At 38.0% G+C, this 18,288-nt stretch overlaps 1 protein-coding gene across 6 annotated transcripts in view; it reads left to right on the top strand.

Moving 5' to 3' along the window:
• LOC132092750 (pumilio homolog 2-like) overlaps positions 1-18,288 on the top strand; it is a 142,832-nt gene that overhangs the window by 26,090 nt on the left and 98,454 nt on the right. For all 6 annotated transcript variants that reach the window (XM_059499129.1, XM_059499130.1, XM_059499132.1 and 3 more), the window contains exon 5: positions 10,315-10,502. In XM_059499129.1, coding sequence (XP_059355112.1) covers positions 10,315-10,502 — 188 coding nt within the window. The remainder of the gene's footprint in view (positions 1-10,314; positions 10,503-18,288) is intronic.

Genomic DNA, 18,288 nt, shown 5'->3' with positions numbered 1-18,288 from the left:
CCGATGGACTTCCAAATAGAATCAATAACAACAGCCAAGTCCCTCTAGAGTAGATATTTTTTGATAACAAACAAAATATGTTTGCCGCGTAGATCAGGCGGACTTAATGAAAATGCTAATTCATTATTTGCCAGCAGGAGATGTTTTAAAGCATAGACATAAAGCGCGAGAAATAGAGGTTTCCCCGGTAACAACTGTAAACAAAGCAGAGCTGGTACGCTCACACGCTGCTTTATCAGGCATAGCATGCAAGTCTTCCTTCAGAAATACAGCGATATAAAAACACCTGTGCCTCGTTTTGATATTTAAATATATAAATGTAAGGAATTATTATTATTAAACGTGCAGTACGTAACATTACTCATGTTTATTCAACGAAGCCTTATTGAAAATCGATCAGTTTTAAAATTGTGGCGAGTCTCCAAAAATAAATAAATGTATGGGAAACACATCCCGCAGCACAACCACCTGACCCCAACTTCAGTCTACTCATCACCTTGACTTTAACTGCATTTGTAGAAGGCACTTTAGCCAGACCGATGTACACAACACAGACCGGAAGTTAACTTAGGTCCAGGCGCATGCGCCCGATAAAACCGTCTATAGCGATTTAAACAAAATACATTGCGTCAAAGCAACTGAACAACATTCATTAGGAAAACAGTGTGTCAATAATGCAGAATGATAGTTAAAGGCAGTTCATCATTGAATTCAGTTATGTCATCTCTGTTCAGTTAAATAGTGTCTGTGCATTTATTTGCAATCAAGTCAACGATATCGCTGTAGATGAAGTGACCCCAACTAAGCAAACCAGAGGCGACAGCGGCAAGGAACCGAAACTCCATCGGTGACAGAATGGAGAAAAAAACCTTGGGAGAAACCAGGCTCAGTTGGGGGGCCAGTTCTCCTCTGACCGGACGAAACCAGTAGTTCAATTCCAGGCTGCAGCAAAGTCAGATTGTGCAGAAGAATCATCTGTTTCCTGTGGTCTTGTCCTGGTGCTCCTCTGGGAGTGCGTTATAATGGTGCGTTCACACGTTTAGCAACATTAGCCTTACAGAGATGTGTGATGCTTACTTTGTCTGGAGCCTGGACATTTACGCATGAAGCATTGGTATCAATCCCTCTTTCAGAAGCAATTTTCTGGAAATTTCCTTTGAAAATGAAATGTAACCACCGTATCCTCAGTCTATGGAGATTCCTATATTCTTTGGTGCATCCCAACACACAACATTTTTAATGGCTCTTTGGTGCTGACATTGTATCTTCAGCAGCTACAGCAAGAGAACCATAATGGCAGACCGCAACTTCTCACTCAGGGCTGTCTGTATGCTAACAGGGCAGAGTGTCACAGATGGGCGGGACTTTCACCGACTATAACATCATAGTCTGGAACTGCTTGTAAAGAGAGACAATGGTTACATTTACATGCACACTTTTTGATTCAATCGCACTTAATTCATCACGATTGATGAATCTGATTGTAGTGTTTACATGAACGCTAAATAAAGTGATCGGGTTGATGTGCGGGTTTATATGTCACAAGCTACAAATAGTGAAAGTGAAAAGTGAAAGTGACATAGATAATATAGAGTTTCTCACTGTTTGCACATAACCACTCTCCTACCCAGTTTCTTTATTTGTTATATTATTTACCAGTTTATGGATAAATATACATATAAACTGCTGTGCTTTACTGCTCATATTTATCATGCAAAAAAAAAGCACTTACCCGCGCTCAAAACGGGTTGCCTGTGGATGAGTCTCCAAAACAAGGTTGTCCTGCTCACTTCACAATTGCCGAGTGAAAGGAGAGTTTTATAATGACAGGACACACATTTATACAACACTTTATTCAAAAGGAAGAGCCGCTTGTCCTGTGCGTCATACATCATTACGTTATTTCTACGTCATTGCACATGGGCAGTCCTTTCAGTTTCGTGGTTCAATCCGATCAAGTGTTTACTTGCACGCTCAATCGTATTAGAAGAATAAATCACCCCATTCAATCCGATCGAAATTTCATTCGTATCGAGCTCAATCGGATTAAGGTGTTTATATGAAAGTTTTTCAGTCCGATTGAGCAGTCAGTCAGATTACAAACAGATTATTTGGGTGCATGTAAACGTAGCCAGTGAGCGAGTACATTTTTACCATTATACAAATTTGTTTTAACATTAACATTGTTTTTACATACTCTGGCCACACAGCTGTGTTCAAACACCTTATAAAAGTGATTTTTGCATTCTATGGCACCTTTTAAAAATTGCAAAGCACAAAGGAAAGAGAAATTTATGCGTAGTGTATTATATCTGGGCAACAGTTTTTGAGCCTTTCTTTTAACGGTTTAAAATTTTAGTTACTAATGTAGAAGAGTTTGAACAAACAGAGTGCTGGGTTCATTCCCCAAATAGCAAATGGGGAGGATTGAAAATATGCGGAAGGACTATCATTCAAAAGAGACTGCAGATCGACAGAAATACAAAATCGCACTCGATTCCCCTTCCACTCCCGATGTCTGATTTCTTAACCTGTTAACCCGCACCTGGACGCCGACGCACTGAACGCTCTTTGTTTGCATACTTCATTGTTTACTAAATGAAACGGGACACAATTCATCAATGCAAACTATGTATAATTATGAAGGTCTAAGCCTCAAGCATCGAGGACCGATTGCTGTTTGGAATGTATTTGCTAAATTTGTGTAAGCAGTACACATCAAAACATGCATAATCAAAACGCAGTACGTACCAGAGTCATTGTAATAGCGAGTCATAAACATATCCACAGCTGTAAAATCCGTGGGTGTGTTGGCAGTGTTGGGGAGTAACTAGTTACATGTAACGGCGTTATGTAATTTAATTACAAAATTATTGTAACTGTAATTAGTTAGTTACTACGAAAAAATGAGTAATTAAATTACAGTTACTTATGAAATTTTTTACGATTACAAAGGGGATTACATTTGAATATTTACACACATCCACATACAGATTTAACTGATTTCTTTCCCAAATTGCACTGACTATTCTGAGACATACCGCCCTAATAATTTCCGGGATGCGGAAATACAGTCTGGTTCTTAGAATCCAGTCATAAAAACGGAATGCCTAACGCGGACGGAATATGCCACATTTTGGATGACTAAATCAAAACTAGGTCAGTACACTTGAATTAAAACATGACATCGACTAGTGTCTGTGAATATTAAGCCCCAAAAATGCAATATATGACTTGCACATTCTGCGTGTCTGTGGAAATCAGGCGCGGACTAGACACCGGGAGAACCGGGACAATTCCTGGTGGCCTGGCAGCCGATTTTGCCCCACTATTTAATATCATTATTGTATAATTGCCTGCTGAATGTAATAAAGCGATCATTTGGAATCCGCTATTTGATAATTAAATCTCTAATAAGTCATGAAGTGTTAGTCATGACTCGCGCGCTCTCAGCGCCTCCGCCAAACGGTTTGGATCAGACTCAGAGTAATTAATGCGAGAGAGAGAGAGAGAGAGAGAGAAAGAGAGAGAATAGAGTGGACTGTGGAAGCGCACAGCTGGAGCAGAGAAGCAGAACTACTGTTCAGGGTTTCAGGTCAGTTTCGTCTGTAAAGATGCTTTTTTGTCTTTGTTTTTTTAATTTATTTAATCAAGCAGCAGCACGTTGCTCATCAGTCATCACTCAAAATACTATATAAAGGACATCATTATTATCTATTGTAATGTTACAGTAGTAATTTAGCTGAAAAAGCTAAAAATTTTTTATAGATTTAGGGGGAGCTACGACAGACAACAACACAACCCTTACGAAAATTAACATTTTAATATTTAACTATAAATCCAGAGAAAATGGTTACTATTGTTTAACTGTGATAACCAATAATGTAAAATTATTTTACAAATGTATTTATTTAAAAATAAATACAAATCCATTTGCAAAAAACAAAACAAGGTTATTTTACTTTTATATAGACTAATAAAAGCATGGTAATTTTTTGCAAGGGAAAACATGACTCGTGTACAGTATTAGGATTTTTCTATAAAGATATTGTAGTATTGTAGAGTATTAGTCCAGTCCGCCCCTGCTGTAAATTAATGGCAAAGACATGGTTTCATTTACTACACATAGGCCTACTGAAGCTCGCAGTGTTTTCAACCTCTCAATATAGGAGTACACGAGCACATAAACATAATTTCTAGAACTGCTCTGTGTCACTTCATGTGCATTTTACTTATTTTGAGAAAACTATCATCATATACAGAGACAGCAGTTTCAAAAAACACCAATGTTTCAGGAGTTTATTACACAGAATACGTCACATGCTTATTAGATAAATGTATTTAAGTTGATGTATATGCTTTTATTTATTATTCTTTAATTTTCACAAATTTAGAAAAGTAATCAAAAAGTACTCAAAAGTAATTAGTTACATTACTTTAGTAAAGTAATTTAAAAAGTTACACTACTATTACATTTTAAACAGGGTAACTTGTAATCTGTAACCTATTACATTTCCAAAGTAACCTTCCCAACACTGTGTGTTGGTTAACAGGTTTGTCATTAGTCAGTAGACAGTAGTCATTTTTTTTATTTTTTTGGGTGATTTATTCCATTTCCGTGTGTTTTATTCATCTACAAACTGATCCGGTTTCTTTGTGTCCGTAAGCCTATGTTCTAAGATGAGGAAATGTCTCACTGCTAATAACGTGCATTTGAAAAAGAACACATGCCGTAATGACTTGCTGTCCAACAAAAAAAAAAAATATCGTAACATGCTTTTACTTCACAACGTCAAGTGTTTGAAATAACTTACTCTTGTGATCTAATGTAGCTTCTTACCACAGAAAAAAATATTTTATACTGTAGTCAGTAAGCAATAAATCATAAATATACATAATTATCATGAAAATACCCAAGATGGCTTGAAGAACCACAATAAATATATTGTTGCAGTCAAGTTTTTATTGCCTTAATGTTTCACCATTCAAAATGTTTCTGTCTTTTAATTCAGCTACAGTGATAGCTGGATGGCTTTGTCCATATTAGGGATATCCTAGAGTGTCAGAAGTTCTATTACTTCTATGATGTATATGTAAATTTTCTGTGTGACAGCGCCCTGTGTGTGACCAAAGTCCTTTTAGGTAAGTCGTGCCACTCGGCCGCCATCTTGGCAACGCCTCCGGGCAGCTATTTCAGACTAACAAGATAAGGCTCCTATCTAAATGAATGGGCATAGAGTCAGAACTGCACTTTCACTGGTCACCGGGACATAAAAACTGCATGTACAGAAACAGCAGTAAAATATAATAAAAATCGCTGAAAAAAGTTGACGACTTTGCCCCAAAATAAGGTTTAAAATGCCGTTTTCCCTATAGGTTATACGTTTACTACGCATGCGCAAGGGTTCCTGAACTGTTCGCATACATCAGTGGAACCAGACGATAGGCTTAAATGTTTCCCGGCTTGACTGTTAAAAGCAGATGATTGGCTTTCCAGCAGGAGATGATTGGCTTTCTCATCTTTGCCGTTATGGGTTTTCCTTATGTAGTTGTATTGAAGATTGAGAAAGTGGCATGTCTCTTATAAATTGTCTCTGGTGTGACTCAGTGCAGAACTGCTAACTTTTGGAAAATATTTAACATTAAATCTTGTATTTTGCACATTGTGCAATTAAGATTTTGACATTTAGACATCAACTGTCTTCAAATGATGATGTAGATATCAAGGAATACCAAAATTTATATCTATCTGATTAGTGTTTTATCAGTCAGTTCCAAAACCAGTAGTTTCAGAACAATAATGAAGTTATATGTAGCTCTTCAGTATTGGTTTAGTTCAGATAACTGTAATGTTCATTTAAATGTGAACGTTTAGTGCAGTCTTCAGTAGCACAAACTATCAAGTCCTTATTCAACTTGAGTGAATTCAGTGTTGATTGATTTCAGTTCAGTAACACTGTCAATGTTGCAAAATTCATGAATTATGAACAAATCTGATTCAGCAATAAAGCATGTGTGGTAGATATGCAATGGATATATGCATTTCAAGATATATTGCATTGTGTTTGTGCTTATTTTAATCACGATAAGGCTATCTGCTGCTAGCAATGTTTTGAACTTGATTACTTTAGTTCATGAATTATGAAACAAATTATTTCTATTTTGTCACCCATTTAAACATAATTTAAGAATTAGCCCGATTAACTGTTTTTAAAGCATGTGCTTAATTAGCTAAATAGGTAGCAGCTCCATTATAAAGAATAACTAGAATGCAAAAATCAGTTCATTAGCATCAGCTACAATAATTTTTTAATTGGGGCCCGAGCACTGCAGTGTGAGGACCCTATTGGAATTGCTCCGTTTATTATTAGGGCCTGAGCACTGCAGTGCGAGGACCCTATTGGAATTGCTCCGTTTATTATTAGGGCTCAAGCCCAAAGGGCGAGAGACCTATTGTTTTCCTTAGGATTATTTGTTATTATTAGGGCTCAAGCATGGAGGGCGAGAGCCCTATTGTTTTCCTTAGGATTATTATTATTTTTATTTTTTTTTCTAAAGTTACGGGGGCTTTTGGGGTCCTTAACATGCTCGAAAACTCATGAAAATTGGCACACACCTTGGAACCTGCGGCCATTAGGGCCGGGCAGAGACTGATACGCGGGTGTGGCACAGGGGCTCTACAGCACCCCCTGGAATACTGAGGGCCATATATCATACATGCTTGTAGACATATGAAACTCGGTACAAATATATATCTCATCAAACCAAACAACTTTCTGACTGCATTTCATAGGCTCCGCCCAACAGGAAGTTGGCTATACATGGTATGAAAATCGGTATACACATGTATCTCTCCAATACCTACAAAAGTGTCTCTTGGAGCAAAATCCGAAACCCAACAGGAAGTCGGTTATTTTTAATTTTATGAGCAAATTTTGTGTCATTTTTGTCATTTCCATACGTTGTATTTTAACAAACTCCTCCTAGAGATTCATTCAGATCAACACCAAAGTTGGTATGCCTAATCTAAAGGCCTTTGCGATGTTAAATTGCGAAGATTTTGAGTTTTCGTTAAAGGGCGTGTCCGTGGCGGCCTGGCGAATTTCGATGATTCGCCATGAAAAATGAATTTGCTATAACTTAGACATACAATGTCCAATGTGCCCAAAACTTCACAAGTTTAATAAGACTCCTGATCTGAACATATTTACATGCCCTTATTTAGTTATAGTCACGGCGCCACCTATAGGCAACAGAAAGTGACATATTTTACACTTCGACAGACTACTCCTAGAAATTTTTTGACATCAATGTCTTTTTTATGGTCAGTCTAATCTAAAGGCCTGTGCAATGTTAAATTGTGAAGATCTTGAGTTTTCGTTAAGGGGCGTGTCCATGGCGCCGTGACAAAATTCAAAGTCTCGCCATGGGAATAAAAGATGTTATAACTCAGGCATAAAATGTCCGATCTTACCCAAACTTCACATGTGTGATAAGAGTCCTGGCCTGAACAGATCTGAAGGCCAATATTCCATCGGGTGTGGCAAAATGGCTCGATAGCGCCACCTATACACTTTCAACGGAGTGCACCTCGAGCTATGTTTCACGTACATGTACAAAAATTGGTACACACATGTAACACACCAATACCTACAAAAAAGTCGCTTGGTACGAAATCCTAATCCCAACAGGAAGTCGGTTATTTTGAATTTTCCCTGCAAAATTGGTGTTGTTTTTGCCATTTTCAGGGATTGTACTTTAACGAACTCCTGGCAAAAATTACAAAATTTGATGTCTCGCCACAGCAAGAGAAGTTGTTGTAACTCAGGGCATAAAATGTTTGATCTTCCTCAAACTTCACATGTTCGATAAGAGTGCAGCCCTGAACCATCTGAAGGCCAATATTCCATTATAATGATAGCACCACCTGCTGGCAACAGGAAGATTGGCACATATATGGAATAAACTTTGATATATTCCACTTATATTTATGAGTTTAAATGCATATTTCTCAGCGTTCACCTATTTACTAAAGCCACTCGCTGCCGGTGATCCCGGGTGCGAGGGCCCGTTCATCGCTGCTTGCAGCTTTAATTCTTCTTCTTTTTGTTCTCCGAAATGAATCGCATTTTGAGGGCCTAAACATGCTCCAAAACTCACAAAACTTTGCACACGCATCAGGACTGGCGAAAATTTACATCTGATATAGGTTCCAGAAGTGGGTGTGGCAAAATGGCTCGATAGCGCCACCTGTTACATTTCAACGGAGTGCGCCTCGAACTACGTTTCACGTGCATTCATGAAAATCGGTACACACATGTAGCACATCATTATCTACAAAAAAGTATCTTGGTACAAAATCCAAAACCCAACAGGAAGTAAGTTATTTTCAATTTCCTGTACGATTTTTGTGCAGTTTTTGCCATTTCCATGCCTCGTACTTTGACGAACTCCTCCTACAGTATTAATCAGATTGTCTTCAAATTTAGTGAGGGTCATCATAAGACCTTTGTGATGTTAAATTGCGAAGGTTTTGAGTTTTCGTCAAGGGGTGTGTCCATGGCGGCCAGACAAATTTTTGTTTCGCCATGAAACAGGAAGTTGCTGTAACTCAGGCAAGCAATGTCCATTCTTCCCCAAACTTCACACATGTGATAGGTGTTCTGTCCTGAACAAACACCCATGACCAAATTCATTTATAGTCATAGCGCCACCTGCTTGTAACAGGAAGTGACATGGTTAACACTGTTAAGGACTCCTAGGAACAAATTAAGTGTCAAAAATTGTTAAATATGCCGGCAAAATTCTAGAAGCATAATAAAACATGCTAGCAACACTTAGCTAAGTGCTAAAGCATGCTACTAAGGCAGTGAAAAAAGAAAGTTGCTGTAACTAAGGCAAGCAATGTCCGATTTGCCCCAAACTTCAAACGTTTGACAAGAGTCCTGTCCTATATACATCAACATGCCTGTATTCTGTTATAGCCATAGCGCCATCTACTGGCAACAGGAAGTGTCATGTGTAACACTGTTATGGACTCCTAGCAACATATTAAAAAGTGCCAGCAAGTGATAAATACACTGGCAGCATGCTAGAAACATACTAAAACATGTTAGCAACACTTAGCTAAATGCTAAAGCAGCATAATATTGGAGTGATTAAGGAAGTTACTGTAATTCAGGCATACAGTGTCCAATCTTCCCCAAGTTTAACAAGTTTGATAAGAGTCCTTTCCTAAATACATCAACATGCCTGTATTTGTTTATAGTCATAGCGCCACCTGCTGGCAACAAGAAGTGTCATGTTTAACACTTTTATGCACTATTTGTAACACATTAAAATATTCGGTAACACTTTATTTTGATAGTCCACTTTAGACATTCTACTAGCAGTAAGTAACTTTGCAACTACATGTCAACTAGCAGTTAGTAGAGTATTAGTAGACTGTCTGCTTAATATCTTCTAACACTTTCTTTGTCAACTTATTGTCAACTTATACTAAGCCTAAACCTACCCCTAACACTAACCCTAAACCTACCCAGACAGTCTACTCTGAGAGTTAGTAGACATGTAGTTGCAAATTTCTGAGATTTAGGTGATATGTAGTTGACATGTAGTTACAAAGTTACTTATAGTCAGTAGAATGTCTAAAGTGGACTATCGAAATAAAGTGTAACCAAATATTCCATTGTGTGCTAATCATGCTAGAAATATTCTAAAACATGCTAGCAACACTTTCTATGTGCTAATGGATGCTATTAATACTATGAAATACTATGAAACTCATGCATACCCTGCATTCCCAGTCTGACCCAAACTTCACATGTTTTATAAGAGTCCTGGCCTGAACACAACTAAAGGCCAATATTCAACTATAAGTATAGAGCCACCTGCTGGCAACAGAAAATTACTTATTTTATACTAACTTAAACATGAGATGTCTGATCTGCCCGAAACTTTGCATGTTTGGTAAGAGTCCTGGCCTGAAGACATTAACATGCCGATATTCAGTAGTAATCGTAGCGCCACCTGTTGGCAGCAGGAAATGTGGCACAAATATTTACTATTTTATAAGCATATGGCCCAACGTTCACTGTTCCTCCTATGGGCACCAGGTGGTGGTGAGCCCGGGTGCGAGGGCCCTTTCATCGCTGCTTGCTGCTTTAATTGTAGTTATTATTCTAGAAATTAAATATTGCATACATCTCCATTATAGTAGTATTAGCTTCATTTCCTTAATGCATATTTAAATGTTTTATTTGTCTTCTGGTTAAGCTTTGTCATATCAATATTATTTTCCTCTGCTGTGTCCAGATCATTCTGTCTCTCAGCCCATTATGGTGCAAAGACGACCAGGCCAGAGCTACAATGGGAACGGAGATGCCAGCTCAGTACTGTCCCCACGCTCAGAAGGGGGTGGTCTGGGTGTGAGTATGGTTGAGTATGTCCTCAGCTCTTCCCCTGGAGACAAGATGGATGGTCGCTACAGAAACGGAGGCTATGTGAGTCAATTATATTATTACACTCATTGGGTATCTTTTATAAAACCTTTTTAAGGCAAATGTGTTTTAAGATCGCGACAAAATTTTTTAAGTTAACCCTCTGGAGTCGATTAACGCATGTGCGAGTTATGAGGCATTTTCTCCTGATAACCCCAAAAAGAACTTAAATTACACTTTCAGTTTTGATCGTACAGATAAGAGCAATTCATCAATCTAATCTGTAAAGGGTCTACTTTTTATTGTATACAGACATAACAAAAAAACTTAAGGTAAAATAAAGATAACAAACAAGGTGTGCTGCCTGCAGTCTTGGTCTGCGCTGATCTTCATTTACAAACGCAAAATAAAAAATCAGTCTCACTGACTGTTCAAGTTTTTTTTATTTTTACTGTTTGCTTCGTGATGAGAGGAATGAGACCTAATTCACCCCAAAAAGATGTGATGTGGATTACCTCAGGATTTGAGATTAGGATTTCCTCAGAAAAAAAAGAATGAAGCTCTTTATTCAGCAGAGATCATAAACATGAGTAAGTCTCTTTTTATTTGTTTATATACTTGTACTAGTTTTCACATAACGTGGAAACATTTTACTAGTTAGACTTTTTCCAAACTATAATTCCTGACCAAATGTATAATCAAGTGAAACATTGTGAAGTTTCAATAACAATATACAGTAGGTAGACTTCGAAAACGCCTCTTTTACCACCGCACGTAAGAAAAAAAAAATGCGTTTGTAAAGTGCATTTGCAGCTTTTGACCGCTGAGTGGTGCCACAAGTTATCAGACAAGTGCATCGAAGAACATTTTTGCAAATAGACGTCAGTTTTGCCTCGCTGATGTTACATTTGACGGCTTCAGTCACGGAGAATGAAAGAAAAACACTATAGTTAAAATATTTAATATTTTTAATATGCAATATTCACAGATGAAAGTTTGGTACTTATGAAGTTATGTGCATTTCTTAGAACGAATTCAAGCAGGATAAATGTCAAGCCTGTGCCTGAGCCTTTGCTTATATTTTCTCTAAGCTACATGGTATTTAACCATATTTTAGATTTGATACATTTAAAAGGTGTGCAGTAGTATTTATATTATATGAATTGTTTAGGGGGGTAGGCTACATGCATGCAATGTCAATATTTTCATATATTATGCCTATATTTTAATTTATATTTTAAAATTCCTTTAATAAAACATTCCTTTTTTTCTTATTCGTTATATGTCCTTTATTTTGACATAACTTCTTGGGAAAAAGACATTTGTCTGTAAACTGATTAAGAAATTGTTGTTGAAATTGTTGAAATGTCGTTCACATTTTTGCCTAATTAGCCTAAAACAAAAAACGAATAAATTAAACCTGCACGATTTAGCTAAATCTTTGAAACTCTAAAGAATAGACGGATTAATAAACCGTCCTCACGATTAAACTCAAGTTCTCTCATTATAAACAACAAAATGCACACAATGTAAAAAAGAGCTTCATTAACTGACAACATAAGTGATTTTAAAGGGAGCCTTCTTTATTTGCTTTTAGTGCTGGGCCATAGCATATGGCCTAAAAAAAAATTCAATTTATGATTTAAATCGATTTTAAAATCAATATTCAAATGACAAATAAATTTTTCAAAGGTTTTTTTTTTTCCTTATATAACTTATTTGTAAATAGAGCAGTCACTGTCTGTGTCTACACCGGACACGAGAGTTGTCATCTGTGCCCCACTGCGTTAAAAGTCTGTCTAAACTTGATGACATCACACTACAGTGTCAAATCATCTGAACGCAGTATCAGTACATTTCGTCATAAACAGAACGAGCATCAGTTCACTGATGGGTATCGTGTCCAGTGTATCCATCACTGGGTTCTGTTGTCTTTTGTCGGATCACGGCACTTGTGTCTGGTGTAGACCTGTTGTGCGTTTTTTAATGGGTTATGTTACAGCCCTGCTTGTTTTTAATGTTTTTATTAAATATCTGTATTGACTGCATGATCATCATCATAGTATTTACTGCTATGCGACCTACAAAAGTAAGGCTTGGCGAGTCGAGCAACGAGCATTGCTGCAGGTTGATTTTTGGCGGATATGCTTTGCTTGTCTTGCTGCGGTCGTCTTGATTTCGTCAGGTGAAACATCTCTCTCACTCGTCTGTGAGTCTGTGAGAGCGCAGCAGCAACAATTTCTCCGCGCTCAGAGCATTTAATAATCACTTCCGATCCGCGCGCACTGATACCGGAAACACCGCCGCCTTCACTCCGTGGATAAAGTATTTCAGTATGTTTGAAATGTTATGTTCATAACAGCCTATAAAAAAATAAAAATAATAGGAGAGTTTCAAAGTGGCTTATTGTGTGTAAACTTTTTCCCTATCACATGCCAAACTAATAACATTGTAAGCATTAAATCTGCTTTCTGCTGTGCAAATTTTGTTTGTGAGGAAAGTTATTTTCGTCAGTTATTTTATCTAAACAAATCGTTGAATTTCAAGGTTTCAAAATCAGATAGCCTACTGATAATGTAGTACATACCAGATCGGTCGTAATAACGAGTCATAAACACATCCACAGCTGTAAATCCCGGTTTAGTTAGAAAGGTAAAGGTCCACTGAACGACATCTCATGGAGCACGTTTAGTCCAACGAAGCAATAAAGTTGTAATATGGATCATAATTCCTTTGTTTACGTTTCAGTTCTTCAGCGACAGAATTGTTTGTGTCCGTTATGGAATAACTCACGGTCGGAAACTGCATCTTGGTAGTAAAAAAACGGCATGGTTTTGCAGCATACAGTGTCACAAACAGAATGAGACGATCCAACGGAAAAAAGAATGAATGAAAGATAGGCGAAAGATAGTTTATTTGAATTTTGGCGCTCCCTCATGACGCGCTCTGACGCACATGTCAGCTGATGGAGGAGGAACTTATAGCAATCACCTTTTTCTTTGTTTTATTTTTCAACAGTTTTTATATTTTTATATATGTTTTATATATATATTTTATATATTTATGAGTGTGTTTTGTTCAATTCAATTCAAGTTTATTTGTATAGCACTTTTTACAATACAAATCGTTACAAAGCAACTTTACAGAAAATTGTTTCTACAATATTTAGTAATAACTTATAAATGGTGACCGTCAGTTTGTGCACGTATGACAGGATTTGTAGAAAAATTTATACAAGTCGTAGTCAGCCAGATGATGAACATTATTAATATTATTAATAATTAATAATTATTATATGATGCAGTCACACTTGTAGCAATATTTGTTAGTTCTGTTGTTGATTCAGGGTTAGCATCATCTGGGGTCTTCTGAGGGTCAGCATCATCTCTTCTTGGGTGTTCTGGATCCAGACTGGAGCTTGTGTAAATCCTAGTTACCATGGGATGTAAATCCCGTGGCAAAACATAGAAACAAATAGAGACATCATTAGCATAGCTGCTGTTCCAACAAAGTAAAATTAATTAGTTTAACCCTAGCTAAAGAATAAGAATGCACATTTGATCAGATACAACTATACTCACAATTTAAGATACATTATTCAAATGCTTGTTGAAAGAGATGCGTTTTTATCTAGATTTAAACAGAGAGAGTGTGTCTGAACCCCCGAACATTATCAGGAAGGCCATTCCAGAGTTTGGGAGCCAAATGTGAAAAAGCTCTACCTCCTTTAGTGGACTTTGCTATCCTAGGAACTACCAAAAGTCCAGCGTTTTGTGACCTTAGGGAGCATGATGGATTATAGCGTGGTAGAAGGCTAGTTAGGTACGCAGGAGCTAAACCATTTAGGGCTTTATAGGTAAGTAATGATAATTTGTAACTGATACGGAACTTAATAGGTAGCCAGTGCAGAGACTGTAAAATTGGGGTAATATGATCATATTTTCTTGACCAGGTAAGGACTCTAGCCGCTGCATTTTGGACTACCTGTAGCTTGTTTATTGAAGAAGCAGGACAACCACCTAGAAGTGCATTACAATAGTCCAGTCTAGAGGTCATGAATGCATGAACCAGCTTTTCTGCATCAGAAACAGAAACATTGCCAAGCTACGAAACATGTTGTCTAAGATGGAAGAATGCAGTTTTTGTAACATGGGAAATATGATTTTCAAAAGACAAGTTGCTGTCTAATATAACACCCAGATTTTTGACTGTAGAAGAAGTAACCGTACATCCATCTAGTTGCAGATTGTAATCTACACGATTCTGTGTTAGTGTTTTTTGGTCCAATAATTAATATCTCTGTCTTATCTTAATTTAATTGGAGAATATTATTGGTCAATAATTTTGGTCATTTGTAATTTTAACAAGTGCAGTTTCTGTGCTATGGTGGGGCCTGAAACCTGACTGAAATTCTTCATGCAGAGCATTTTTGTGCAGGAAGGTGCTCAATTGAGCAGACAAAACTTTTTCTAAAATTTTAGACATAAATGGAAGATTTGAAATAGGCCTATAATTTGCCAGTTCACTATGATCTAGTTTTGGTTTCTTAATAAGAGGCTTAATAACCACCAGCTTGAATGGTTTTGGGACGTGACCTAAAGATAACGAAGAGTTAATAATATTGAGAAGCGGTTCTTCGGCTACAGGTAACAACACTTTCAGTTATTTAGTGGGTACAGGATCTAATAAACATGTTGTTGGTTTAGATACAGTGATAAGTTTATTTAGCTCTTCCTGTCCTATATTTGTAAATCACTGCAGTTTATCTTTGGGTGCGATGGATGAAACTGAAGTGTTAGACGCTGTAGAATCTACATTCGCTATTGTATTTCTAATGTTATCTATTTTATCAGTGAAGAAATTCATAAAGTCATTACTATTTAACGTTGGTGGAATATTTGAATCAGGTGGCGTCTGGTAATTTGTTAATTTAGCCACTGTGCTAAATAAAAACCTTGGATTGTTTTGGTTATTTTCAATGAGTTTGTGGATATGCTCTGCCCTAGCAGTTTTTAGAGCCTATAGCTGGACATACTGTATTTCCATGCAATTCTAAAAACTTCCAAGTTAGTTTTTCTCCATTTGCGTTCAAGACTACGAGTTACTTTCTTGAGAGAGTGAGTATTACTGTTATACCATGGCACAGTACGTTTTTCTCTAACCTTTTTCAATTAGATGGGGGCAACAGCTTCTAATGTATTAGAGAAAATAGTGCCCATGTTGTCAGTCATTTCGTCTAATTCATGTGTATTTTTGGGTACAAGTAGCAGTTGAGATAGATCAGGCAGGTTATTTGCTAATCTGTCTTTGGTGACTGGAACAATAGTTCTGCCCAGACAGTAACGCTGAGACATATAGTTAATATCAGTGATATGCAGCATGCACGATACATGGAAAGGGTCTGTAATATCATCACATTGAGGTACGATATCTATAGCAGTAAGATCGATTCCATGCGATATAATTAAATCTAGTGTATGATTAAAACGATGAGTGGACCTGGTGACATTTTGCTTGACTCCAAAAGAGTTTATTAGGTCAGTAAACGCAAGTTCTAATGCATTATTTGTATTATCAACGTGAATATTAAAATCTCCCATGATTAGCGCCTTATCAACTGTAACCAGAAGGTTTGAGAGGAAATCTGCAAATTCTTTTAGGAATTTTGTATACGGCCCTGGTGGTCTATACACAGTAGCCAGAGCAAGAGATACATTAAATTTCTTTTGCATGTCTGACAGTGTAACATTAAGCAGAAGTATTTCGAATGAGTTAAACCTGTATCCCGTTTTCTGGGTAACATTGAGAATATCACTATCACTATATATTGTTGCAACACCTCCGCCACGACCAGTCTGACGGGGCTCATGCTTATTACAGTAGTTTGGTGGAGTCGACTCATTTAGACCAAAATAATCATTTGATTTTAGCCAGGTTTCAGTCAAGCAGAGTACATCAAAACTGTTATCTGTGATCATTTCATTTACAATAACTGCTTTGGTTGTGAGTGATCTAATATTTATGAGCCCAAACTTTAAAGATTGTTTTTGTTCATTTACTTTACATGTTTCTGGTTTAATCACGATAAGATTTTTTCTAGATCCTACATTAAATTAATATTTTGACCTCACTATTCGGCGAACAGACACAGTCTTAATAGATTGTACAGCGCAAGTACTTTTATCATTTAAGCGGGTGGAACAAAAGTCATCATAATAGTTATTTGAAAATTGTCTTACTAGTCACATGGAGCGAAGTGTCCTGGACATGTTGTCAGAGAGCAGCTCCGCTCCGACTCAGCTGGGGTGCAAGCCATCAGCGCGAAACAGCCTAGGACGCTCCCAGAAAAGATTCCAGTTATTAACAAATAGCAGTTTCTGTTCTTTACACCATGACAACAACCATTCATTTAAAGCAAAAAGTCTACTGAACTTTTCATGTCCTCGTCGATACGTGGGCAGTGGTCCTGACACGATGATCGTCACCGCGGGCGTCGTACTGCGAACAGTCTCGATCAGGCTACTGAAGTCCCTCTTCAGCATCTCCGTCTGCCGCAACGTGGTGTCGTTAACCCCGGCGTGAAGCACGACCGCTCTGGGGCTCTCGTCGGCCTTCAGGATCGCGGGTATCTGCGCAGAAACATCGAGAACACCAGCAACAGGGAAACAATGAGTGTACACTTCACCTTCGGCTAACGTAGCGCGGACGTGTTGGACAATGGAGTCTCCAATGATCACAGCGTCGCGTCCTGTCTCGTGGAGGGGAGCGAAGCGGTTCCGTGTGGAGATCTCGAAGACCGGAGTGGGAGAAGTCGTTGCCCGGGGGCTGGCACGCATCCTCCGCTGTGGATGCACCCAGGGTCCGTGGTGTCCCGGCGCCGGAGTGAAGGACATCTGGGAAGATTGCGTCCTGGGTGCACCGGGCCTGTGCAGAGAAACACACGGAGTAGACGTGGTGGGACTGTTAACAGCACGCTGTATACTTACCCCCGGACTTGTGAGCGTCAGGCCGGGATGATTCCAGCGCGGCTCTCCGCTCTCTCAGCTGGGCCTGCCTCACCTCCAGGTCGCGAATCTGCTTCCCCACAGCCTCGAGCTCGAGCTGCTCCGAATGCAGCTCGAACGTGTCCTCGCCTGCATTCAAAGGTAGACATTCATCCGCCATTAAAGCAAGTAACAGTGAGTACAGCAGTGGTAATGTGTGTGAATAGAGTATTAGCAATGTAAGCGCAGTTAGCAGCAACCACGCCGCTGATGCTAACGGGCTATAAGGTAATAGCGGACCCAGGAGTTCAAAATAAAACTAGTGATAACGAGGCGCTCTGATTGTTTTTGTTGTAGAATACAATAGAGGATATATTCACAAGTTATATAAATGGAAACGATGGTGTATAAAATTGATTTTTAAGAAAATTGGTCGATAAAAAGAATATAGTGACGGAGCTCAAACATGAATGTGAATGTATCTGCATGATTACCATCTTTTTGAGTGCAAATCAGCCCAAATCAGCTCGCTATTACTGCATGATCACGGCTATCAAAGTGAACGCGTCTATATGAATAGAGAGAGTGGATTATTTACTCTATGGCACATTTGTGTTATTACCCTCTGTATAAGTGGCCATCAGCACATCAGCACTTATTTGCATCGTAATTCATTGTAAATACTGCATTTCTAGCAATCTCAGGATGTTCTGTAATTGGCAAACAAAGTGAAATCTTTTTTTATTTTTCTTATTTTTCTTACTCAAATTATTCTTATTGTAATTTTCTAGTGTTCAAATAAATCACTTATATGATGTCTAAGTTTCTGTGTAGTAGGGGTGTAATGGTACGTGTATTCGTACCGG

Source organism: Carassius carassius, chromosome 18 (genome assembly GCF_963082965.1).
Source record: "Carassius carassius chromosome 18, fCarCar2.1, whole genome shotgun sequence".
Lineage (NCBI taxonomy): Eukaryota > Metazoa > Chordata > Actinopteri > Cypriniformes > Cyprinidae > Carassius > Carassius carassius.
Note: the sequence above shows the minus strand (reverse complement) of the source record. Positions and strands in the feature narration are given on the sequence as shown.